At 45.0% G+C, this 27,714-nt stretch overlaps 1 protein-coding gene across 1 annotated transcript; it reads left to right on the top strand.

Annotated features, from left to right (window-relative positions):
- The first annotated feature begins 12,369 nt into the window (after positions 1-12,369).
- LOC137573471 (uncharacterized) lies at positions 12,370-15,260 on the top strand. Its single transcript, XM_068285403.1, has 4 exons — positions 12,370-12,772; positions 12,841-13,252; positions 13,393-14,128; positions 14,961-15,260. Exons 1-4 carry the CDS (start codon positions 12,370-12,372, stop codon positions 15,258-15,260), a joined length of 1,851 nt encoding a protein of 616 aa, XP_068141504.1.
- The last annotated feature ends 12,454 nt before the right edge of the window (positions 15,261-27,714 follow it).

The raw sequence follows: 27,714 nt of genomic DNA, 5'->3' as shown, positions 1-27,714 counted from the left end.
ATTTGATAAGTCCAAGGCCGCCGTTGTAAGACACAGTGTCGGTGACTATGTCCTTTTCAAGAACGAGGAGAGACACCATAATGGTTATCCGTCTAGGAGAGATGGTGGTTATCCGTCTAGGAGAGACGATGGAACTCCGTAAGATAGACGATAAATTAAGTTTGGAAAATTTGAAAAGGAAAAAAAGGAAACTGTGTAAAGAGACAGTAATGAAGTAGTTAAAAAGAAAACTGTTGAAATAAAGAAAACTATAAGAAGAGACAGTATAGATGCCTGAAAGGCTGACTTAAGAACTTGAAAAATTTGTCATAATGCAAGCACAAGTACAAAACGAATGTTTTGATCATGGCGTGTGACGCATAACATTATGGAAACAGAAGATAATTTAAATATTCTATAGGAAAAGTTGAAGCTAAAATTTTGTAGTAAAGCATTATTGTGGATTACACGAGGACGTGAAAAGGTCAGGATGGCCGTGTCGGATAGTGTTGGTTAAGTCAAAGCCTACTAGTTAGTTCCAATTAATTGACAAGTGTGTAAGTTGTAACCCTGGTTGAGCATCTAAGCAACCTTAGTAACTAATGTTGAGAGCTGTCTTCAGGTCAGGTCCTATATAAAGGGAAGCCTCGGGCTAGACAGCTCAGTGTGTGTACAACCTCCCCGGGAACTAGCCGTACAGTTCAGAATACAAGTAAAAAAGTGAAAGTAGTGCAAAGTACAAAAAAACAGGAAAAAGACAATGAGTGATTTAAATAAAACAGGCTACGCCCCGACATATATATATATATATATATTTATTTATTTATTTATTTATTTATTTACGTCAACTAACACAGCAGTCGACGAAAAAGCTTAAGCTAAAGACAGATAGTAATTAAATGAAGAAGGTAGCTTAGCTTTATATACAACTAAACATCCCCAGCCCGGTGGAGGTGTTTTATTTGCACAAGGTGCCAGCTATGCCCCGATTCACAGCCAATGTGGCCAGGGATGAGTTGCAGCCAATCCAAGTCCAGAATATTTTCATTGGTTTCGCTGTAGATGATTAAAAAGTATAGCGCGAAGAGAAGTGACAGAAAGATGAGGAGAGATAAGGTGAGAAAGGTTGTTAAAAGATTGGCAAAGAACACGAAGAGGTTCGTGAAGAGAGTAGTTAGTCAGACATCTACTAAGGTGAATAGGAAAAAAGTTTCTGGTCCGACGTGAGGGAACACAAAAATACAGCGTATCTAGTAAATTCGTAGAAATGACTTCGCCGTTGACTAGTTTATGGAGAAAGAGAATGCCAAAAACAAGCCTACGGTTATAAAGTGAAGGAAGATTAATAAGAAGAAGTCTGTCAGAATAAGAAGGTAGGCGAAGACCCGGGTCCCAATTTAGACCGCGTAGCGCAAACTTAAGGAATTGCTTCTGTACCGATTCAATACTACGCTGGTGAACATCATATTGCGGGTTCCACACTGGCGAGCAATATTCTAGAGTAGGGCGAACTAACGAAGTGTATAAAACCTTTGTTACATAGGGATCATCAAATTCTTTGGCCCAACGTTTAATGAAGCCGAGAAGGCTGCTAGCTCTGTTGACAATTGAAGAAATATGAACATTAAATGAAAGTTTAGGGTCAAACATAACGCCTAAGTCTTTGAATGATGGAACACAATCTAACAGAACAGACTTAATAGAGTAATGAGCTAGGAGCGGAGACAAACGACTGAAAGTCATAAAAGAACATTTAGAGGCATTAAGGTGTAATTTATTAACGTGGCACCAATCACAGAACGCATCGAGATCTGATTGCAAGTACTGTTGGAAAGAAGGATCATTATAGGAATAACAAATCTTGACGTCATCCGCAAACATGAGCACGCGTGAATGAGCCAAGGCCAAAGGCAAATCATTTATAAACAATGTAAATAATAGTGGGCCCAGATGACTGCCTTGGGGTACACCTGACGTAACTCGAACAGTTTTAGATATCGAGGAACGAAAAGACACCTTTTGGGTTCTGCCAATAAGATACGACTTTAACCAAGCCAATAGTTTTGGGGAAAAACCCATGATGTTAAGTTTCGCGAGGAGCAAAGAATGATCAACCGTATCAAAAGCCTTACTGAAGTCAGTATAAATAACATCAGTTTGACACTTTTTACGGAAGCCATGGTGTACTAGGGTAGTCAATTCTAGAAGGTTGGTAAGCGACGAACGACCTTTCATGAAACCATGCTGGCAAGGAGAAATAGTGGATCTGGATAGATGTTGAAGGGAAGACGTAATAATTTTCTCAAACAGTTTAGGTATTGCCGAAAGTTTGGCAATGCCACGGTAGTTGGAAACATCCGATTTGCAACCCTTTTTAAAAAGCGGAATAATAAATGACTCCTTCCAAATATCAGGAAATCTACAAGTCTCACTCGATATAAAGAATAACCGAGCTAAAGGCTTAGATAGGGAAATCGAACACATTTTAAGGATGCAACTAGGTATATCATCAGGCCCGGGAACGAAGGAAGACTTCATAGATGACAAGCTAGAGAGAATACAGTCTTCAGTAATACTGGGAAAAAACATACAATTTAAATGTGGGATTGAAAAGGGATAGGGTGTGGGATCCGAAGCAGTAGTAGAATATGTCGACTGAAAAAATTTAGCAAACAGATCTGCAATATCTAAATCATTATTAGCAGACTGATCGTTAAGTCTGAAGGTGGAAGGTAGGACATTAGAGCGTCTTTTGGAATTGACAAAGTTGTAAAATCTTTTGGGGTTATTATAAAATTCAGCCTTACAGCGAACGAGATAATTGTTGTAGCATTGAGTATTTAAAAGACAAAATTGAGATTTAGCTATACAATAATTTACATAGTCAAGTCGCGAACCAGTTTTTTTAAATCTTTTAAAATATCTCGATTTAATGTTGCGAAGATTAGAGAGCCTACGTGTGAACCAGACTGGCGAGCTGGAGACGGTAGAGACATTCACATAAGGAACGCATTTATCAATTAGAGAATTAAGAGCAGAATAGAAAAACTTCACTGCACAATCTATATCGCAGCACTCAAATAGAAACGACCAATCAAAAGAGAAAATAAGGCTGTTAAGAAGATTGAAATTTGTTTTACGAAAACATCTACGACGAGAATTTGAAATGTTTTTAAATAAATTAGTAACGGAATTGTAAGAAATAGTAACTTCAATGGTAGGATGATAAGGATCTTCAGGTTTCACTAGTGGCTGTGTTTGCGATACAGCACTAACAGTGGGATCAGAGACAAAAACAAGATCAAGGATTCTTTTAGAACAGTTAAGGAAAGAATTCAACTGATATAGTGGACATTCAAGTAGGCTATCAAGAAAAACATGTTGAGATGAAGGAATTAAGAAAGATAGATTATCATCAACAAGCCAAGAAATATTAGGCAAGTTAAAATCACCTAAAACTATAAGAACATCACGATCTTTAAGACGACCAAAAATAGTTCGTAAAGCATCAACATGGTGCACGTAGATCATGATATCAGAAGCTGGAGGAATATATGAACAAGAGATATATAGGCTAAAGTTAGAACATGTAACTTCGACGCAAATAAACTCAACACCTAAGGGGAGATCAATCGGCACCACACTTGAAGACAGATTCGAGTTTACAGCAATGAGTACTCCACCGCCACGACGACCAACACGATCAAGCCTATAAGAAATAAAATTATTAGAAAGAATTTCATTATCTAAAACAGAGGAGTTAAGCCAAGTTTCAGAGAAAGCTAATATGTCAGCCGAAAAGGTTTGGCTATCACAGAAAAGGTTCGACAGCTTGGTAAGAAGTCCTCTTACATTTTGATAATGAATGCAAAGACTAGACGTTATTAGTTTTTTGAAGCAGAAGATAAAGTAGGAAGGTGGACAGGCAACGGACGAGAGCGCTTATTGGGCGCAAACTCGTGTACAACTAGGCCCTCTGGCCAAAAATTAGGGTCAACCATAGCTGAGAAGTACTCATTTGGTACTGTAATTTTAAAAGAGGAGATTTCGCGAGGCCTAGAAAACTTAAACTTTTGAATTAAAACCTTAGCAGGGCAAATATTACCAATGTAAGCTGCCACAGACGACTCAGAAGTATCTGGAGCAAGCCTAGAAATAAATAATTGTTTGCGATGAGGCACTACAGTTAGTGGAGGCGGAGGAGCATTGGGATCCGCAAGTGATTGAGAGCCGGCATGATCCTGTGATTGATCAGAGTTCCCGTGAGGGATAGATTGAGGTACACCAGGGCTTGTAATGGGTACTTCAATCTGAAAAGAAGAGCATAAAGAGGGACAAGAAGATGGTGTAGGCGAAAGTAAAATCGGAGAGGAAGTAATAGAGAGAGCTGGCGACTGCTTACGAGGCAACTCAAGGGTACATTTCTTGTGCAATTTCTCAGAAGGTGGAACAAATTTGAATTGCGACAATAATTGAACGCTAGAGTCACACTCGTTTGACAGCTGTTTGGCCAGTTTGTTTAAAGAAAGAAACCTTAAACGAAGATCCCTATACATACGGCTAAAATCAAGCTGCTGGCTAGCACAAGATGGGCAAGTCCAGCGCATTAAGCCAAGCTCAGGCTTAGAAACAGACAAACCAGAAAATTTGTCGTAGTCGCGGCCATTGAGGCCAGCACATTTTAAGTGAATAAGATTATCGCAGAGCCAACAAGATATTGCTCTGTACTGATCATCAAAACGATCAGAATGTTTGCAATTAGGTAGACAACAAGCCATTGAAAAGCCGAAAGAAAGGCAAAAAAATTAAATATATATAAGAATATATAGAAAAATTAAATTCACAGCACAAAGATAATTATTGATAAAATAATCAATAATTACAAATAAAACAAAGAGACAGCTAGAGTGCACAGCACAACAGAGAGTGCAAGAACAGTTATAAGCCGAGCTTTGAGAGGCGGCCTTACAAAAGTGATTACGCGGGAGAGAAGCTAAGCACAAGCACAAAGCAGAGAGAACAACAAAGCCACTAGCACTGATGGTATGATGGGGGCGATGAGGGGAGCAACTGCAGAAGCAATGACGAAAGAAAAAGAAAGAAAAAAAAAAAATATGTAAATGCACCAAACACTAATCACGAAAAAGAAAAAAAACTGTTTTAACTGATTAATTTGGCGAATTATGGAAATAAAACACAAGGGAGTCAAGCGAACATATGTATATATATGAAATAATTTCACACACTCACCCATAAAGTTGGCCTTGAACTTAATACTTGAACGATAAATATAAAATAAATTTAATTTCTTCCCCCAAGGTCAAACATTGTTTACACAATCATCCAAATAACATGATCTTGAACACATACACACACACACACACACACATCCAAATAAGAAACACGGGACAGTGTAAATAACAACTTACAAGTGTGGTGCTGTTTTCGTTTGCTCCGCCGAAAAAGTTCGCAGAATCGATTCCTACGATCCTGCAAAAAGGAACATACTATTTAGTAGGCGCCTAGCAGTGTCTTAGTCACATACCTCTGCCAGATTGCCCTGGATTCCGGCGTGCTTTGGGCCCCGGGACTGGATTTGGTTGGTCACCTGGACTTCGAGTGGATGGCGAGGGGGAGGCTGCCCTGCTGCCTTTCTCCCGCCTTTTTCCATACTCGCCCCCTATTCTCTTGCTGTGTGAGTGTGGAATTCATCTTAATTTCTCCAGGTCAACACGTTTCTTGTTGTTGCAACTTGCAAGACTCTGCTTCTTCTTCCCCACTGGGCCACCCAAACAGCTGATCAACACCAGTGTTGGGCAGCGCTAAAGCCCAGGAGGGCGCAGTCCACAGGTGGCGCTTAGGGGATCTCGTAACAAGCGTTACGTTATTCCGTTCCCGCCTTTTATTTTTTTTCAAATTTAAATTCAAATTCAAAAAATAGGAATAGAGTCTTGTAGCAAAGAAAATCCCGGCTTTCTCCAAATATTTGGCAGTAACAAAGGCCATGGTGGAAGATATTGCAGAGGGGGGGGACGAAGCGGCCATCTTTGGCAGAAAGCCAAGACTTAGAATGTCGCCCAGAGAGTCGGTGTCGGATGTCACCAATATGGAAGAAGTGGCATCAGGTCCCAATCGGCCGTTAGTCTCCGACATTCCGGAACTTGATGAGCTGGGCAAGCTGCTATATGCACTGGCCAAAACCTTCACCACAAAGGAAGGTGGCAAGCCACCAACTCGGCATGTAACTGCAGGTAACAAGGATGCGATTACGAGAATGTACGAGCTCCAAAGACTGCTCTGTCAAAATGCGATTGCCGGCAAACTTGCAGGCAAGCCCATAACGTGCGAAAGAGCGACGAAAATGTCCCCCGAGGCCGCCAAAGTGGTGCCTAAAAAGCCGAAACCGACTCGAAATCATCCCAATGTGGACCTGTGCCTACAAAATGGCAATAAAGTCACTCCGAAGAGGCCCCGCGAGGAACAGCCATCAACTAGAAACTCACCAATGAAGAAGAGGCGGGCTCACGATAGACCTTCGTATGCTGATACTGTGAGAGACGCGGTAGCTGACCCGTCGACCATGCCTCAGACGGCTAACAAGGCCTTGAATGGTCAACGCACCCAGCAGAAATGGCAGACTGTAGGTCAGAAAAACAAGAGACCAAGACCAGACGTCATATTTATAAACTGCGAAGATGCAACCAAGCAGCAGCAAGTCACAGAGCTGATCACAACAAATGTTTCTCTGCAGAAGTACAGAGAGAAAGTCCGCAGCATCCGGAATTCTGCCGGCGGTATCACCATCCAAATGGTGAAACAGGATAACGAAAGCACACAGGGGCTAAAGGCGGCTATACAAGATGCACTCGGCGATAGCGCAGTAGTCCGAGTTCCCAAAAAGTCGATCGTTGTAGAAATTAAGGACATTCTGGGGGCTTACACGCCAGACGATGTGCTCAAAGCAGTGTTCGCATCGCAAGACGGAGATATTCCAGCAGATGCGGCGCCAAGACTACGAAAGGCATACGGCAACACGCAGACAGCGACACAACGACTACCAGCCGAGCTGGCCAAAAAGCTACTTAGCGAGGGCACAATTCGAATCGGATGGTCAGTCTGTAGGGTGAGGATCAAGGTAGAACCACTCAGATGCTTTAAATGCTTGGAGTTCGGGCATGTAGCAAAAAACTGTGGCAGCCAATTTAACGCATCTCAACAGTGCTTCAATTGTGGCAGCACAGAGCACCATCGTGCCAGCGAATGTTGCGAAGAACCATTGTGCATCCTCTGTACCCGAGCGGGGGGGCAAAATGTCTCACATAAAACGCTAAGCAGGATGTGTCCGGCGTTCCTGAAGGCATTAAACAAAATCAGGGATGTTTAGAGCACTGCAGCTCAACCTCAATCATTGCAGGGCCGCCCATGACTTACTGACTCAGTCAGTCAGGGAGTTACGGGTAGCGGCTGCATTGATAAGTGAGCCTTACCGCCGCATGAGTAGTGGAGGCTGGATTCAGTCGCTGGATGGAGGATCAGCAATTTGGGCATGTGAAAGTTCGCCATGTCTATTGGAAAATAATCACGCAGCTGTTGGATTCGTAAGAGCAGAGATATCTGGCGTTCGAATATATAGCTGTTACTTGGCCCCCAGCCTAACTGCCGATGATTATTATAGCATTCTAGATGCCCTAATTGACGACGCCAGAGGCCACGAAAAGGTGGTCATAGCAGGCGATTTTAACGCCTGGTCTGTGGATTGGGGATGCGCAAGCACAAACTGGAGGGGAAGGGCCGTTCTTGAGGCGTTAGCATCCCTCGATGTGGTTCTGCTCAACGAGGGATCGCAACACACATTCAACAGGGGTGGTGCTGCGTCGATAATTGACCTGACATTTGCCAGCAGCGGGCTGTTCAACAGTATAAAATGGAGGATCAGTAACCACTACACCGGCAGTGACCATGAAGGCATTTTGTGCGACATAGGAGCCAATAGCAACAGAGCAGCAACTACGCGCAACTCGTGCAAAGGGTACAAAGCGGAGACGCTAAACCCGCAGCTATTCGCTGAATCGCTGGTCATTAACACCACAAATGACCCGGAGACTGCAGCAGAGGCGGTGACAACTTGCCTCACAGAAGCATGCAACAGGAGTATGGCAAGACGAGGCACATATCGGCGACACCACACACCCGTGTACTGGTGGACTAACGATATCGCCGCAGCTAGAAGAGACTGCCACATAGCGTGTCGCCAATATTCTCGATCAGGAGGCAGCGATAATGCGGAAACACTGAGGCAGCAGTATAAGGCTAAGAGAAAAATACTCAAAAAAGCAATCAAAGACAGCAAGCGTACGCTGTTTCTCGAGCTTTGTGACACGGCCGACACAGATCCTTGGGGAAAGGCATATAATACGATTGTAAAAAAGCTTCACGGGCACAAGCAGCAAGCTCCGACAGATTCTGAGAAACTCGGCCGCATCGTATCCAGCCTTTTCCCTGCAGTGCATGACCCAGCAGAAACGCAAGATCCATCGGCGACACCAGCAGAATATGAGGCAGAGATTACCGTGAGAGAGGTAATTGATGCTGCAAGGAGTATCGCAGACGACAAAGCGCCAGGCCCAGATGATATACCAAGCCGCGCCACTAAGCTAGCGGTGTCCCTGCAGCCCGAGGCGTTCGCAGAACTCTTTAACCTATGCATGAGGTCAGGCATTTTCCCAAGCAGATGGAAAATTCAGAAACTGGTCCTTATTCTCAAGCCTGATAAGCCACCAGATGATCCCTCAGCATGTAGGCCCATTTGCCTGCTCGACACCCTAGGCAAAGTGTTTGAAAGAGTCATCTGCAACAGACTGGAAGTGGCCATAAGAGAGGTGGGGGACTTGGCTCCGCTTCAGTTCGGGTTTCGCAGAGCACGCTCGACTGTCGATGCCATAAAAACAGTTGTAGACATAGCGGCAAATGCAATTGAGGGCACGAGATGGAAAGGCGGAGACAAGGAGTATTGCCTGATAGTCACACTTGACGTTAAAAATGCTTTTAATTCTGCCCCCTGGAATAAAATTCTATCTGCATTGGAAGGCTTTGGAGTGCCCATGTACTTAACACGTATCATACGGGGCTATCTCAGCAACCGGACTCTCCTGTACAATACCGATGACGGGCTTAGAACGCATCACATCTCAGCCGGAGTCCCTCAGGGCTCGGTATTAGGGCCGACATTATGGAATGTAATGTATGACGGCATTCTTCGTTTGACGCTACCGGCAGGATGCACGATGGTGGGCTTCGCCGACGACATTGCACTGGTGGTAGTGGCGAAGCATCTGAGCCTGGCAGAAACTAACTGCAATGAGGCAGTGTTGATAGTCAAAAGCTGGCTGGACAGAATGGGATTGGAGCTGGCGGCGCAAAAAACGGAGGCGGTGCTAGTCAGTAGCAGGAAAAAAGTGGAGACAGCATCAATCAAAATTGCGGATGAAACGGTTGCGTCTAAGCGAGCATTGCGCTACCTTGTTGTAATAATTGATACCAGGCTAAGTTTCAGGGAACATTTGGCGATGACTAACACAAAGGCTGCAGGCACTTGCAGGGCACTTTCACGCATCATGCTCAACTTCAGGGGCCCCAAACAATGGAGAAGGCAGCTCCTCATGACGGTTCTTAAATCCGTTATTTTATATGCCGCGCCCATATGGGCCAGAGCAGCAGCAACACCTAGCTACACCAGAGGATTGGCAGCGACATATCGATTGAGTGCCCTACGAGTCTGCTGTGCATTCAGGACGGTATCCACGGAGGCAGCATTGGTAATTGCGGGCATGCCACCAATTGATCTACTAGCCCTAGAGGATCAGGAAGTGTTCTTGGCAGCAAGGCAGCGCACGATTCACAGATGGCAAAGGAGGTGGGATGAGGCATTGAATGGAAGATGGACTAACTCGCTAATTCCAAATATAAGAGGCTGGATAGAGAGAAATCATGGCCAAGTGTCGTTCCCGATGACACAATTCTTAAGCGGGCACGGCTGCTTTCGCAGCTATCTGCATCGTTTTAAGATCGGTGCACTTGGTGCACCGAAGACATTGAGGAGGATGCTAGCCATGCACTATTTACGTGTGGCCGATTTGCGGAGCAGCGGACTCGGCTGGAAACACGGCTGGGTGCAACTATTAACGCGGGCAATCTAATTTCGATTATGCTAGAAAGCGAATCTAACTGGAGAGCATGCAGCGACTATGCGGCGTCTACAGCAGCTGAGCTTCGCAGACTAGAACGCGAGTGGGCTGGGGTAGGGTAAGTAGGGAATTTCTGTGCTTTCGATGCAATGGCCCACTGGCTAGTCCCGAAAGTAATGTTCCCTACACCCAAATGCACAAGCCACCAGCAGTAACAAACTTTCTCTTTCCTATATTCTGTCTATTTTTCTTTTCTTTTTTCTTACATATGTAGCCTATGTTATTACTTGTTATAATTATTGTTAAATTTCTATAACCGATTATACTGCTATACTGTATCCCACCATCTAAATAAATGAATTAAAAAAAAAAAAAAAAAAAAGACACGCAAAAAAGTGTGAACAAGTAGGATGTGCACTTCGTCGCGTTCGGTCGTTTTCTGTGTAATTTCCGTCTTATCCGTAATCGTAAATCACGTAGTCCTGCAACTTAATAATCTGTTAGTGTAGCAGTCTCACTTCTTGTTGTTACTCACGTTCCGTCGGCCGTCAGTCTGCATCGCAAGTGAAAAAATTAAATCATATTTTTTTTTCCCGGCCTCCTGCTTTGTCGGTCCCTTGGTGGTCGGAGGTCCGCGGGTTGCCTTCATTCTGTATCACCCAAATTTTTGCTCCGCATCTGTGTTAGTGGGGTGCTAGTCGCACCTTTTAACAAATTTTTCATCCACCCACGCTGTAAGTAAAAAAATAAACAAGCAATTGGTGTGATAACCAGCTGTTGGCGGACCTGCCAAGTCGGTCTCGAAAGCTCTCCAGGGCTATCACTTGGGAGTCGAGCTTTCACCTCAAAACTTTTAAGCTGGGGTTCTCGATCACCTCCCACCAGACTAGCAGCATAGTAGCGCAACAGCCTAAGTCTTGGTGACGTACGCGGTGGCCTACCTGACAGAGGCGGTGCCTGGTTCAATTCCGCTGAGTGGAGCGAAAAAAATGTAAAATAAATCTGGAGCATTTTTATTTTATTTTCTTTCTAACGCGGGTCTCCAAGTACCTGGTTCGACTCCGCTGTGAGGAATTGAAATTAAATTTCAAATTTTTCTATTTGAAATTTAATTCATTTAACTTCTTCGATACCCTTCGGCACGGTAGGGGTTCAAACCCGCCGCGTGTAATATAGGAGTCAAAAATTATTTTTTATTTTATTTATTTAATAATTTTTATTCTACCATTGCACACCGAGTGGCCCATATCCCCGCTGATTGCCTGTGTTATCCAAAGGAAGCCGAGCCGGAGCGGTATAACTCCCAATGCTCACCAGGGGGAAATACCTGGTCGTCAGGCCGTGGATATTGCAAGGCGAGGAGTTGATCGTGTTTGCGCGTAGCAGATTGCTGCTATATTCGCCTCCAATCTATGACGAGTTGCCATTGCGAGCGGCTGCTAGCCAGCAAGAGGACACTGAAAAGATGCAATGAACTCACGGAAATGGGCAAATTGGAGGAAATCTCGGAGAGGATCAACCCCGAGACAGAAGGAGGCAAGCGGGCGATCACCAACGCCCTTCGTGAAAAGGTGGAGAGGCTGAAAGAGCTGCAGGCGAAAGTCAGCTCCCGGTTCAGCGGACATTCGATCGAGTCAGTTTCGTCGGATGCATGTCCCAATTGCTCGAAGGTGCCACCTGAGCGTGCCAGTCGTGGGAAGCAGACCGACGCAACGTCCTCCAGGACCACGCTATCCCGGACTACTCAGACTTCACCACTGGCAAAGCGAGTAGACAAGGCACCGGGTCCGCCTGAACCGGCTGGAAAGCAACTGCGGCAGCCGAGTGCTCACGCACCCAAGCAGCGTCCTAAAAACCGGCAACCTGTAGACGTCCTCCAGGACCACGCTATCCCGGACTACTCAGACTTCACCACTGGCAAAGCGAGTAGACAAGGCACCGGGTCCGTCTGAACCGGCTGAAAAGCAACTGCGGCAGCCGAGTGCTCACGCACCCAAGCAGCGTCCTAAAAACCGGCAACCTGTAGAATCCCAGCAGCAGCAGCAGGCACCACCTACTCCTCAAGGCGACAAACCGCATTACACAACATCGGACACCGGGACAACCGAGGACAACCAAGACTGGAAAACAGCCGGCCCATCAGGCATAGACCAATGTAATTCTGATCGAGGCCAGCGGCGGGCTCAGGTATAGCCAAGTCCTAACGATGGTGACCAGGCGTACGGACTCGGCTACGATTATACAATCGCTCCAGGACGATATCACCCTCGCACAGCTTAGAACGGTAGCAATCTACAACCTAGATGCAGCGGTGACCCCTGACGAGCTTCTAGCGAAGCTATCCTCGCAAGCGAAGGTAGAAATGAACGCACTAACAGTCAAAAGCCTTCGGGCAGGCTTTCGGAACTACCAGACGTCAATTTTGAGCGCACCTGAGGCTGTGGCCCGGAAGCTTATCGAACTTGGTCGCGTAGAGATAGGCTGGGCTAAGTGCCGAATCAGAGAGCTCGAGCAGTGGCCATTGCGCTGTTTCAAGTGCCTAGCTACTGGCCACATCGCCGCTAAGTGCTCAAGCAAGGAGGACAGATTAGACTGTTGCTTCAAGTGTGGTGTAGCAGGCCACAAGGCAGTCGTCTGTCCCGCTGTGGAACCGCACTGCTTTCTCTGCGCTGCACAGGACTTAAACCCAAGAAACCACCTTGCGGGCAGCCGTCTTTGCCCAGCTACAGGCGTATCGAGGACCCAAAAGTAGCTTTAATGACCCAGCCAGCCATGAAGATCCTGCAGTTAAACCTGAACCACTGCATCGCAGCCCAAGACCTGCTGCAGCAAACTGTTCGGGAGTTGAGAGCGGACATAGCCCTGCTGAGCGAACCATACAAAATCGGCACAGGCCCCTGTTGGGCCAAGGACTCGAGCGGCAAAGCAGCACTGTGGTGTTGTGGTAGTAGCAACGGCGTACTGCAGGATATTCTACACGAGAATGGTTTTGTGAGAGCTAGGTTTAGCAGTTACTGGCTTTACAGCTGCTATCTCGTGCCTAGCTTAACCCTGGAGCAATTTGGCAGAACGTTAGAGGACGACAACGAGTAATTATAGGTGGCGACTTTAATGCTTGGTCAGTCGAATGGGAAAGTTCTCGTTCGGACGATCGTGGTAGATTGCTGTTGGAAGCTTTCGCCAACTTAAGCATCTCTTTGCTAAACGTTGGTTCCCAGAACACCTTCAGAAGGGCCGGCACAGGATCTATTGTAGATCTTTCATTTGCCAGCGACAGTATCGCCGCCTCAGCCACTTGGAGCGTGGGATCAACGTACTCGGCGAGTGACCACGAAGTCATCACCTTCACCATCGGCGACAGCAGGCACCCGCTTCCAAGGACGCAACACTTCCTAGAAGTTTTTAAGCCGGAGACCCTCAACCCGCAACTCTACGGCCACAACCTGGATGATCTAACCTTCAGCGAAAACATGTGCGCGGAAGATTCCGCAAATTCCGTAATGGCACGGCTAGCCGAGGCTTGTGAGGCTAGTATGTCTCAGAGTGGCACATACACGCGACACCACAAACCAGTCTTTTGGTGGAACGACGCTATCGCCGAAGCCAGGAGATCCTGCTTTCGCGCAAGGCGACTTTATCAGCGCGCACGACGGTCGACAAACTTCGAGGCTCTGGGTCTTGAGTATAAGAGACGTCGGAATATCCTCAAGACTGCGATCCGCTCCAGCAAACGAGAATGTTTTCTATCTTTATGCGACTCTGCTGAGCACGACCCCTGGGATAAGGCCTACCAGTTAGTGGCAAAGCGTCTAAACTCCAGTAGGTACCCACAACCGACGGATGCACAAACGGTACGCTTAATTGTCGACGGACTTTTCCCCGAGGTTGACGAAGCAATGCGTGTGCCCCCCTTGACTCCTGCCCTACACGCGGCGGAGAGTACGTTAGCCGAGGTCCTCGAGACGGTGAGGCGACTGAAGCCCAAAAAGGCACCAGGCCGGATTCGATCCCCAATAATGCATTCAAGCGCGCAGTGTTGCTATACCCACAAGTGTTCGCAGAACTTTACTCAAAATGTTACAAAACCTTGTAATGCTGCCAAAGCCAGGGAAGCCGCATGGTGAGGCGTCAGCTATTTCTGCAACAGGAGGATACGATTCTGGACGGAGGCAGGATTAGAGGAAAGGGTCATATCTGCTGGCGTCCCACAAGGGTCTGTCTTGGGCCCCCTGCTGTGGAACGTCATGTACGACGGTATCCTACGCTTGGATTTCGAGCCTGGCACCCATATAGTTGATTTCGCAGCTGACGTAGCACTGGTAGTGATAGCCAAGGAACTCACGGTAGCCGAAGAAGTAACCAACCGGGCGATCATCAAGGTTGGCTAATGGCTCTTTGCAGCCGGTCTGCAGTTGGCCGCCCAAAAGACGGAGGCGGTACTGATAAGTAGACCGCCAGCATTAGGGTAAGCGACACCACCGTTGTCTCTAAACGAGCTCTAAAATACCTAGGAGTCATGATCGACACAAGGCTGACTTTTAGAGAACACTTGGATTACAGCAGCGAGAAGGCAGCATCGGTAGCGCAATCAGAGTATGCAGCGCTTTTCGCACCATCTCTGACGACGCCGCACAGCAGAGAGGTCTCGAGCATCGGAGGGCATGGCAGTCGAGTCTGCGTAGATGGCAAGAAAGGTGGGACTCCTCCTCCAAGGGGAGGTGGACCCACACACTTATCCCTGACATCACTTCATGGGTTTCCAGAAAACACGGGGCAGTGAACTTCTACCTCACACAGCTCCTGAGCGGCCACGGTTGCTTCAGAAGCTACCTGAAGAGATTCAACCACGACGAGTCGGATGAATGCACATGGTGCGGAGCTGGCATTGTAGAAGACGCAAGCCATGTGCTCCAGCACTGCCCACGCTTCGACGTAGAAAGGTGCCGTCTGCAGAACGTAATGGGCGAGCTGGTGACATCGAGAAATCTCATCAGGATGATGATCGCAGACACAGACGTATGGGAGGCGGTCAGTGCCTTCGCCGTGCGCGTAATGAACATACTCAGGAAACTGGAAAGAGAAAGGTCTGCCCAATAAACAATTAAAGCCCACGGTCTGCGATGCAATACCGACAAGTCGTTTCGCAGTAGCCATCTTTTATTTTTTGTTCTCACCTTATGTTCCCTGCTTATTTGTAACTTTTTGTATGTAAGTTCTAAAGAAATAAAAAAATAAAAAAAAACACATACACACACACACATCCAAATAAGATGACCTTCAAGCATGGAGGGCTTGAGATCGGCTGGCTTGATGGCGGGGCCAAGTGGGCGGCGTCAATCAATGGCGTTCGCCTCAGCGCCGGCTCTATGGTCTGAGTCTGTTTTCGCCGACAGTCCATGCAGTCAGCTTGCGATAGAGGCTCTGTTCGGTCATGAGCCAGTAGCAGTAAATGAGTTGTTTGGCACGACCGATACGACAAAGAGGCTGCGTGAAGTTTCCCAGAGTCCTCCAGCAGGCGGTGCGATGCAACCAAAGAAATCTAAGTTGCAACAAGTAAGGGGCAAAAGCAAGTTGGCAGAAATGGGAGCGTTACTGGAGGAAATAGCCGAACGCATCAAGCCAGAAAAGGAGGGAGGCAAGCGAGCCATTACGAATGCTCTCAGAGAGAAAGTCGACAGACTTTAAGAATTGCAGCAGGCAGTGAGCAGCATTCTGTGCAGCGATAGTGACCCTGAAACAGTAGCGGCATGCCCCAAGTGCACCAAAGTGTCCCTCGTCACCAGAGGGCAACAAACTGAGAAGCCGCAACAGCAGCCTAGGATGCCCCGCCAGAGAGCAGTCGCCGCCGCCGCCAACACTGCGGAAACATTTTCGCCGAAAAATCGCCGAAAAAACAGAGCCTGCATGGCAGACAGTGACGGCGAGACGAACGACACGGACTCTACCAAAAAAGCGTCCTGCAGCAATTTTGGTACAACGAAAGAGTGAGATGGCATATAGCGACATGCCAAAGCTGGTGACAACAAGGAGGAAATCGTTCAGGCCGTCTCCGACCAGCTGAGTCTGAAAATTGTTCCCGCAGATGTTAAGAGTCTGCGCCCAGCGCACGGAGGAAATCAGAGGCCAACAATCTGTGTCCCAGGAGCGGTAGCAGAAGCAATCCTGAAAGCAGCCCACCTGAAGATTGGATACTCGGAATGCAGGGTACGCGTAAGCACTTCGGCGTCAAGATGCTACTGGTGCTTAGAATTTGGACATATGGCGGCAACGTGCAACAGCCCCGTCGACAGGACAAACTGGTGCCTAAGATGCGGCGGCAGGGACCACAAAGCGAAGGAATGCAGCAATGGTTTCAACTGCTGTATATGCGAGTCAAGAAGGATCACCGAGCGAAAACACGTAGCAGGCAGTCAGCGGTGCCCCTCAATAACGCAGGCTGGGCCCATGAAGCCGTCTCGACCAAGACGAAATGTTTAGCTTTAGCTTTTTATGTTTAGCACTTCATCAGGGCACAGGTCAAAGGGTTATGGCTGTACAATTGCTATTTGCCGCCCAGTCTGTGCCAGGCTGGTGGGGGATCAGTGATAGATCTTACGTACGTAAGCAGTGGCCTTGCGAGGACATCAGCCTGGAAACTGGATAATTGTTACACGGCGAGCGACCATGAGGCGATCAGTGTTACTATAGGCCGTGAAGCGGACAGACGACGGAACGCAGCGCACCCCCTCCCTGTCGACATGCCCTTCAAAGAAGACACGCTGGACCCCCAGGCGTTCTCTTCAATGCTGTCCCGGCAAAGTTTCACAGCAACCACGGCACAAGAAATGGCGAACGAAGCCTGCAGTATGTTGGCTGCTGCCAGCACGGCAAGTATGGCCCAATCCAGACCATTCAGAAGCCACCACAGCCCAGTATTCTGGTGGAACGGAGAAATTGCAGATTTGAGGAGATCCTGTATGGCTGCAAGAAGGAAATACCAACGAGCAAGGAAGCGCATGGACTCGGACTGGACACACCACCACGCCTATTACAGCTCGGCTAGAAGGTTCCTCAAGAAGACCATCCTTTCCGCGAAAAGGGAAGTTTATTTGCAGTTGTGTGACTCCGCAGAAAACGACCCATGGGGAAGAGCATACAAAATAGTGGTCAAGCGGATACATGCAAACCGCCAGCTCATCCCATCTGACGCTGAAGAAGTCTCACAAATTATCGACGGCCTATTCCCCAATCGCCCGGTCTCCCCCAAGCATAGCTCAGCATCCAGTTCCAGCATCACACACCATTGATGCGATCTCGTCGGATGAAGTCCTGGCGGCGGCCAAGTCGCTCCAACTCGGCAAAGCACCCGGTCCGGATCGGATCCCAAACCGCGCCGTTAAACTGGCCCTGTCTCTACGACCAGATGTCTTCGCAGCCGTCTTCAACCGCTGCCTCACCGAGGGAGTCTTTCCCGAGCAATGGAAGATCCAGAAGTTGGCCCTTCTTCCAAAGCCGGGGAAGCCAACAGATACTTCGCCCTCCTATAGACCGATATGCCTGGTGGACTCTATAGGTAAGGTGTTTGAAGGTCTCATCGAAACGAGACTGAACGCTTACGTCAGCGAGTGCGGCGGTCTCTCAGCCAACCAATTCGGTTTTCGCAAGGCAAGATCCACCATTGACGCAGTCAGCAAGGTGGTTGGCATCGCCAGCAGCGCCATCGAAGGAACAAGATGGAAAGGAGGCTCCAAACAATACTGCCTTGTTGTCACGCTTGATGTAAAGAACGCCTTCAACACCGCAGCTGCATACTCAGTACCATCCATGATCTCGGCGTCCCCCCCTTACCTCCTTGCCATCATTCGGAGCTTTTTTAGGCAGAGGATCCTGAGATACGGCACCTCCGACGGCCCTAAGAGTCGTAATGTGTCTGCTGGAGTGCCACAAGGCTCGGTTTTGGGTCCGCTTCTTTGGAACCTGATGTACGACGGAGTGCTGCGTCTCCCACTCCCGCCAGGTTGCGAAGCCATCGGATATGCTGACGACGTGGCTATTGTTGTTGTTGCCAAGGAGCTGGAGAAGGCAGAATCAGTGGCCTCGCAAGCTATAGCCAGCATCACGCGATGGCTTCAGTCAGTTGGCCTAGCCCTGGCAGCCGAAAAAACGGAGGCGGTTCTGATCAGCAGCAGGAAAACAGTTGAGCATGCCTCAGTGCAAGTAGAGGGTTCCACAATCACCTCAAAGCGAGCCATCCGGTACCTGGGCGTGTGGCTAGACACCCGTCTATGCTTCAGAGAGCATTTGGAGAACGTTCAACGGAAAGCAGCGAGCACAGGACAGGCGTTATCGGAGACTGCTCCTGATGAGTGTGCTGAAATCGGTCATTTTGTATGCGGCACAAATCTGGACCAACGCCATACACACTACGGCGTACAGTAGGGGCATTACCGCTACCTACCGTCTCTGCGCGCTAAGGGTCTGCAGCGATTTTAGGACAGTCTCTGGGGATGCTGCGCTGGTGGTTGCAGGCATGATCCCCATAAACTTACTTGCGGACGAGGCCAGGAACATCGCGGACGCAAAAAGGAACGGTACACCAAAGCGGACAGCTAGCGACGACGCAAGGATGCAAAGCTTAGCCATCTGGCAAGAGCGGTGGGATTCATCTAGCAAGGGTAGGTGGACCCACACCCTTATCCCCACGATCAGGCCATGGAGTGAACGGAAGCATGGACAGGCGACTTTCCATCTAACACAGTTCATCACAGGACACGGCTGTTTCAGATCCTACCTCTACAGATTCGGACACGAGGCTGAGCCGTACTGCCTGACATGTGGTGAAGGAATGGTAAAACGCGGAACACGCCCTTTTCGCATGCAGGCGATTTACTAGTCAACGGCGGCTTCTGGAGGAAGTGGTCGGCACTGTGCTGACTACCGAGAACCTGGTGCCTATAATGCTGGCAGACGCGGCGGCGTGGGAAGCAGTGAGCAGCTTTACAGGCTTCGTGGGAATCAGGCTAAGAAAGGCAGAGCGTGAAAGAAATGGCCATACGTAAAGGGTTATAGGTTTTTGCGAAGCAATTCCCCATGGGACGTCCCGCAGAAACTCCTCTTAATACGTACTTTCAGCCGTAAATTTGTGATATATTTATATAGTGTTGTTAGAGAGGCCTCGAGCATCGGAGGGCATGGCAGTCGAGTCTGCGTAGATGGCAGGAAAGGTGGGACTCCTCCTCCAAGGGGAGGTAAACCCACACACTTATCCCTGACATCACTTCATGGGTTTCCAGAAAACACGGGCCATTAAACTTCTACCTCACACAGCTCCTGAGCGGCCACGGATGCTTCAGAAGCTACCTGAAGCGATTTAACCACGACGAGTCGGATGAATGCACATGGAGTGGAGCTGGAATTGTAGAAGACACAAGCCATGTGCTCCAGCACTGCCCACGCTTCGACGTAGAAAGGTGCCGTCTGCAGAACGTAATGGGCGAGCTGGTGACGGCGAGAAATCTCATCAGGATGATGATCGCAGACCCAGACGTATGGGAGGCGGTCAGTGTCTTCGCCGTGCGCGTAATGAAGGTACTCAGGAAACTGGAGAGGGAAGGGTCTGCCCAATAAACAATTAAAGCCCACGGTCTGCGATGCAATACCGACAAGTCGTTCCGCAGTAGCCGTCATCTTTTATTTTTTGTTCTCACCTTATGTTCCCTGTTTATTTGTAACTTTTTGTATTATATGTTCGCAAGTTCTAAAGAAATAATAAAAAAAAAAAAAAAAAACCGTAGACGGGTGAATGCCGTTAAAGTTAGGGATGCTTACCCAATGCCAATCATAGACAGTATGCTTAGTAGATTACCCAAGGCCGAGTGTATTACAAGTCTCGAAATGAATGACGCGTATTGGCAAATTCCTTTAGAGCTTGATTCACGGGATAAGACAGCCTTTTCGGTAGCGGGTAGATTTTTGGATTATGTAACACGGCGCAAATGTATATCCGATGCAGGGTTAACTATAAACTTCGAGAAAAGCCATTTTTGTAGAAGAAATGTCGAGTATCTAGGGGATATTGTTGGTGATAAAATAAAATATCCGCCATAGTCGATTTCCCCACCCCAAAATCCGTGAAACAAGTTTGTAGCTTTTTAGGAATGACTGGTTGGTATCACAAATTCATTTGAAATTACGCCCCTATTACGTCTTCAATTACCGATACTTTAAAGCATAAGCGTAAATTCATATGCAGATCAGAGGCTCAGTCAGCATTTGAGGACTTGAAAACACGTTTAAGCCAGGTACCAGATTTGCATAACCCAGGTTTCAGAAAACCTTTTTCCATAAACTGTGACGCCATTCATACGGGAGTTGGCGCTGTGCTAACCAGTTAACAGAGCATAAGAACGATATACCCTTTGCGTTTATTTAAAAAAAACTGAATCAAGCACAAAGAAACTACTCAGTTACAGAGAAAGAGTGTTTGGCAGCCGAGTTAGCAATAAAAATGAAGTAAGTAAGTCGACCCGCCGACTTGGGTATACCATACACCAAGTTAAACAAACATTTCATGTATGTCTATTAAATTGTTTTTACATGCCTCATACCATATGCTTTCTCGCTCACTCTACAAACACACGAGCACTCTAGCGCCGCCACTAGCCAACGGCCAATTCTGGCCTTATGGACCGCTTAGTAAAATACGTTCATACGCATATTTTGCATGTTTCTAGTCCGATTTTAATAAAATTTGGTAGTTTGTTAGAAATTGATAAGATTAATTAGTCTGCGATGGTCAAAACACTACAGGAGGAAAAAGTTTTTTTTTCTAAATTATGGAGGCGGAAGTGGGCGTGGCAAAATATGAAAATATATATATATGTATCATTTCACCCTATGGGTGCCCTTTGCTGGTGATCCCTACTTAGCCTCTAGCCATGAAATTAAATGTCTTAGCCATGCCCTAATGTTGAATCTTTTAAGTTAATTTTGGGCGGAAATAATTTTTGTCTTTAATTTTTTTTTTTAGCCTAATAATTTTGTGTTAATGCTAATCTTTAAATCTTGAAATTCTGAGTCATTTGTAAATATGTTTTCCTAACTACATACATCTATTTATATCGTTATTTATATGTATATCTAACTTTGAAATGCTCTATTATTTTGTTACAATTATTAATGTTCTTAAGATGAATTTGATCTGAGGCGTTTATGAGGAGGGAATCATTCGAAGCAATTTAGGATCGGCTTGGCAAAGGGATCGCTGTGTAATTTTATATTTTGGCTTTATTGCAGCGACTGACCCACTTTTTTTTTCAGCAGCGGCGCTAAAAACGGCGGTGTTTTTCTGCCTCCTTCTCCTTTTCTCTATTTTTTTTTTCCAATCTTACTACGCGAATTTATTAATACAATATTTACTAGTAGAGCGAGTAGGCTATCATCACCCTATCCCCCCATTTCTCACCGACTAATTTGAGCAGAGACCAGCGCGTACTGTCGAGAGGTCCTACCAAATTCCAACAGCTCACAATAAAATTGTACCAGGTGATATGTTACAGTTAGTTAAGGATTCATAAGTTTATTAATTGGCGCCCAAACGTGGGGCTAAGAACGGTTTTAAGAGTCCCAACAACAAAATTTGAGTCAATAACAGCTTTTCTGATGGGTTTTCGAATTCTTTAATGTTCTTTATTGTATTGGGTGATCGGGTGGAGTACATAAAAGTTTCGACATAACTCTATGTCCACACCACCAACAAGAAGAATAATAAGGCAACGAATTTTTGAATCCGCGCTTAGGAGCCAGATGTCGTTATCGATAGTCAAAAATATATTTTCTTTTCATTTCGGATAAGGTTTAACAATGGTCAAAAGACTATAGCCTCCAAGCGGTTAATACTTCTTAAAACTATTGATTTTTTTTTATTCCCTACAAATTAGGTACAAAATGTTTATTGCTTAAAGTAATTAGATAAATTGTATATATAATATACAATAAGCTAAGGCATACATGCAACTATACTTATAGCACGGAGAAGTGCACGCAGACAGATGTTCTCGAGGGCCATCAATACAGATTAGAGGAAACACAAGGGTTAGAAAATTATTTCAGAGAAATCGCAAGAAATATCTAGATATTCAGAAACGGAACCAGTAGAGTCGCATAGATTAGGAATTTATTGGTCAAAGACTCGTTCAAGAGAGGGAAGGAAGGTTTTTAATAAAGGTGTCAAAGAAGACCAAAAGCTAATAGTCGGCAATGTTTTTGATATCCGTCCTTATGCGGAGATAAAGATGTTCGGGTCATTAATAAGTGGTCTCGTGGATTCTGGGGCTAAAATGAGTTGCGTCGGTGGCAGTTCTGCCGAAGAATTACTGGCTGTAAAACAGAATATTGCGCCAATGTCAAATAAAGTAAGTCCTGCAGATGGAAAACCCCAGCAGATAGTAGGTAAGATAAGTAATAAAGTTAATTTTAGAGGAAATAATAATATGTTAAAATTTTATATAGTCTCTGGGCTAACCCAGGATCTTTGCTTAGGCATAGTTTTTTCAATTCAATAGATGTTGCTCGTGCAGCACCAATCAAGCAGCGCCACTATCCTATGTCACCGGCAAAAGAACAGTTGATATATCAAGAGTTAGATCGTATGTTAAAATTGGGAGTTATTGAGGAATCTCAAAGTGCTAGGTCTTCACCCGTTGTGTTGGTGAGTAAGCCAGGAAAACATAGGTTATGCACAGATAGTAGACGGGTGAATGCCGTTAAAGTTAGGGATGCTTACCCAATGCCAATCATAGACAGTATGCTTAGTAGATTACCCAAGGCCGAGTGTATTACAAGTCTCGAAATGAATGACGCCTATTGGCAAATTCCTTTAGAGCTTGATTCACGGGATAAGACAGCCTTTTCGGTAGCGGGTAGATTTTTGATTATGTAACGCGGCGCAAATGTATATCCGATGCAGGGTTAACTATAAACTTCGAGAAAAGCCGTTTTATATCTAGGGCATATTGTTGGTGAAGGAACTACATACCCAGATAAAATATCCGCAATAGTCGATTTCCCCACCCCAAAATCCGTGAAACAAGTTTGTAGCTTTTTAGGAATGACTGGTTGGTATCACAAATTCATTCGAAATTACGCCCCTATTACGTCTTCAATTACCGATACTTTAAAGCATAAGCGTAAATTCATATGCACATCAGAGGCTCAGTCAGCATTTGAGGACTTGAAAACACGTTTAAGCCAGGTACCAGTTTTGCATAACCCAGATTTCAGAAAACCTTTTTCCATAAACTGTGACGCCATTCATACGGGAGTTGGCGCTGTGCTAACTCAGTAAACAGAGCATAAGAACGATATACCCTTTGCGTTTATTAAAAAAAATGAATCAAGTAAGTCGACTCGTCGACTTGGGTATACCATACACCAGGTGAAACAAATATTTCAAATTTCGAAAACCAAATGTTTGTCTATTAAATTGTTTTTACATGTCTTATACTATGTGCTATCTGGCTCACTCTACGAACACACGAGCACTCTAGCGCCGCCACTAGCCAACGGCCAATTCTGGCCATGTGGACCGCTTAGTAAAATACGTTCATACTCATATTTTGCATGTTTCTAGTCCGATTTCAATAAAATTTGGTAGTTTGATAGAAATAGATAAGAATAATTAGTCTGTCGAATTTGAATGCGATAGTCAAAAAAATACAGGAGGAAATCGGTTTTTTCTAAATTATGAAGGCGGAAGTGGGCGTGGCAAAATGTGAAAATATATAAATTCTCCGCGCATACTATGCCAGTATACATACTAAATTTGGTGACTTTAGCTTTGTAAGTTTTTGATAAAATCAGTTCTGTTTAATTTGCAGGGGCGGAAGTGGGCGTGGCAAAATGTTTAAATAGCCAATATCTGCGCGTCTATTAAGCTAGTCTACTTACCAAATTTAATGTCGGTAGCTATCATAGTTTTTAAGGAAATCAGTTTTATGTAAATTCCGGCGGCGGAAGGGGGCGTGGCAAAAAGTTTAAACAATTAGTTTCTGCGCGCTAACTAATCGGGTATACAAACTAAATTTGATGTCTCTAGCTATTATACTTTTTAAGAAAAACAGTTTTATGTGATTCCAGGGGGGCGTAGAGGGGCGTGGCAAAAATTTTGAAGAATTAATTTCTGCACGCTAACTAATCGGGTATACAAACTAAATTTGATGTCTCTAGCTGTCATACTTTTTAAGAAAAACAGTTTTATGTGATTCCTGGGGGCGTAGGAGGGCGTGGCCAAAATTCCAATTAACTCTGTACATGTGCATAATACACGAGTATACATACTAAATTTGGTGGCTCTAGCTCTTATAGTCTCCGAGATCTGCGTGTTCATACAGACGGACGGACGGACGGACGGACGGACGGACGGACGGACGGACGGACGGACGGAAAAATATGAAAATATATATACTCTGCGCACATACTAAGCCAGCGTACATATTAAATTTGGTGACTTTAGCTTTGTTGTTGCTAAATCAGTTTTGTTTAATTTGCGGGGGTGGAAGTGGGTGTGGCAAAATTTTAAAATAGCCAATATCTGCGCGTCTATTGAGCTAATTTACATACCAAATTTAATGTCGGTAGCTGTCATAGTTTTTGAGAAAATCAGTTTTATGTAAGGGGCAGGGGGCGTGGATAAATGGTTGAACAATTAGTTTCTGCGCGCTAAACAAACGAGTATATAAACCAAATTTGATGTCTCTAGCTGTTATACTTTTTAAGAAAAACAGCTTTATGTTAATTCTGGAGGCGTAAGAGAGCGTGGCAAAAATTCCAATTAACTTTCTAATACATACTACACGAGCATACATACCAAATTGGTGGCTCTAGTTCTTATAGCCTCCGAGATCTGCTGGTTCATACAGACAGACGAACGGACGGACAGACTAGATCGACTCGGCTGTTGATTCTGATCAAGAATATATATACTTTATAGGGTCGGAGAAGCTTCCTTCTGCCTGTTACATACATTTTTGCGACTTTAATATACCATTTCACCCTATGGGTGTATGGTACAAAATGAGTATATGGCTTATGGTGAGGCTTCCCCGCTCATACTTGTTTAATACATAAAAGCTTTTTTTAGAGTGCTTATAGCGGCTTGGCTTGCTTTCCGTTTTGGTTGCCCTTTGCTGGTGATCCCTACTTAGCCTTAGCCATGAAATTCAATGTCTTGGCCATGCCCTAATGTTGAATCTTTTAAGTTAATTTTGGGCGGAAATAATTTTTGTTTAAAATTTTTTTTTTTAGCCCAATAATTTTGTGTTAATGCTAATCTTTAAATCTTGAAATTCTGAGTCATTTGTAAATATGTTTTCCTAACAACTGAATTTTAAATACTTGTTATATATACATTTACATACATACATCTATTTATATCGTTTTTTATATATCTAAATTTGAAATGCTCTATTATTTTGTTACATTTATTAAAGTTTTTAAGATGAATTTGATCTGAGGCGTTTATGAGGAGGGAATCATTCGAAGCAATTTAGGATCGGCTTGGCAAAGGGATCGCTGTGTAATTTTATATTTTGGCTTTATAGTCAAAAATATATTTTCTTTTCATTTCGGATAAGGTTTAACAATGGTCAAAAGACTATAGCCTCCAAGCGGTTAATACTTCTTAAAACTATTGATTTTTTTTTTTTTCCCTACAAATTAGGTACAAAATGTTTATTGCTTTAAGTAATTAGATAAATTGTATATATAGCATCTTTTTATCGTTATTTTAGCAGCTGCTCAAACATTTTTATTTTGAAACACATGGCATGATTTCCCTTATTTGTTTTATGAAAGTTATTCGAATTGTCTTCATATTGCGACATCAGTTTATACTAAGTATAGCTTTGTTAATCAATCAATTTAGTGGAAATAGTTTTATTAGGAATCACCCAGATCTGTAGTCAAAAGCCTAATGTTAAGAGGAAAGTCCTCAATATATTAGTTAACCAATAAGAAAACGTTTTGTTGTAAGAAATGCCGGTAAGGCACAGCAGTGAAGTGAATGGGACGACGATACCCTTTGCCTTTTCTAAGATAAACCAATACCATATAGGGCGCAGCTACGGAGCACTACTTGTGGTCATCATTTTCACATAGCGTGTTTCAACATACGCATCGGTAGTAAGGAAATTTATGGAAATTATTGAAGGAGAAGGAGCTGAAGCACATAATAAGACCAGTCATCAGGCAAGAATGCAGACCAGGGCTTGCTGACAGAAAGGGCACAGAGAGATTTGAGTCAGGAAAGAAGGTTATATGAGGGTATAGAGCCATCAGAATCTGTTAGGAATAGCGTTAATTTAGCAAGATTAGCGAATGCTATGGCGACTGCTGCATCTCGTCAAAATGAGCAACTGGAAAGTCAAGCAGTTAGACAAACGGAATTGTTGACACAATCGTTAAAGAATGGATTCCAGAGATTGTACTCAGTAGTAGCGACACACCAAGTGAACGCTTAGGAGAGTATACAACAAGCAGCGAATGCACGTAGCCAAGTATCAGCAACAGCAGCTAGTGAGCAGGCAAGTAATGGTAACAGTATTTTGGAGCTTAGACCAGACAGAATAAGTCAGATTATAAGTAGTTGGAAGTTGAGGTTTAATGGCAAGTCCGGTATATCAGTGGACAAGTTTATTTATAGGACGGAAGCAATAACTCACCAGGCTTTAGAAGGTAATTTCGTAGTTCTGTCGCGGTGTGTTAGCAATTGTTAATTTATTAATTTGTTGGAACTGTCATACGGCGGGTCATCCCTATCAAGAGTGTGTAGCAGAACGGCGAGTGTTTTACTATGGCTGTGGGAAGCCAAATACGTATAAGCCATCTTGTAACCATTTGATCATTCAAAAAACATAGAAGGTCGCGCACTTCGTAGAAGTGCACGCAGACAGATGTTCTCGACGGCCATCAATACAGATTAGAGGAAACACAAGAGTTAGAAAATTATTTCAGAGAAATCGCAAGAAATATCTAGATATTCAGAAACGGAAGCAGTAGAGTCGCATAGATAAGGAATTTATTGGTCAAAGACTCGTTCAAGAGAGGGAAGGAAGGTTTTTAATAAAGGTGTCAAAGAAGACCAAAAGCTAATAGTCGGCAATGTTTCTGATATCCGTCCTTATGCGGAGATAAAGATGTTCGGGTTATTAATAAGTGGTCTCGTGGATACTGGGGCTAAAATGAGTTGCGTCGGTGGCAGTTCTGCCGAAGAATTACTGGCTGTAAAACAGAATATTGCGCCAATGTCAAATAAAGTAAGTCCTGCAGATGGAATAGTAGGTAAGATAAGTAATAAAGTTAATTTTAGAGGAAATAATAATATGTTAAAATTTTATATAGTCTCTGGGATAACCCAGGATCTTTGCTTAGGCATAGTATTTTCAATTCAATAGATGTTGCTGGTGCAGCACCAATCAAGCAGCGCCACTATCCTATGTCACCGGCAAAAGAACAGTTGATATATCAAGAGTTAGATCGTATGTTAAAATTGGGAGTTATTGAGGAATCTCAAAGT

This window comes from Drosophila tropicalis, unplaced genomic scaffold (assembly GCF_018151085.1).
Source record: "Drosophila tropicalis isolate 14030-0801.00 unplaced genomic scaffold, ASM1815108v1 contig_401, whole genome shotgun sequence".
In the NCBI taxonomy this organism is placed as follows: domain Eukaryota; kingdom Metazoa; phylum Arthropoda; class Insecta; order Diptera; family Drosophilidae; genus Drosophila; species Drosophila tropicalis.
Note: the sequence above shows the minus strand (reverse complement) of the source record. Positions and strands in the feature narration are given on the sequence as shown.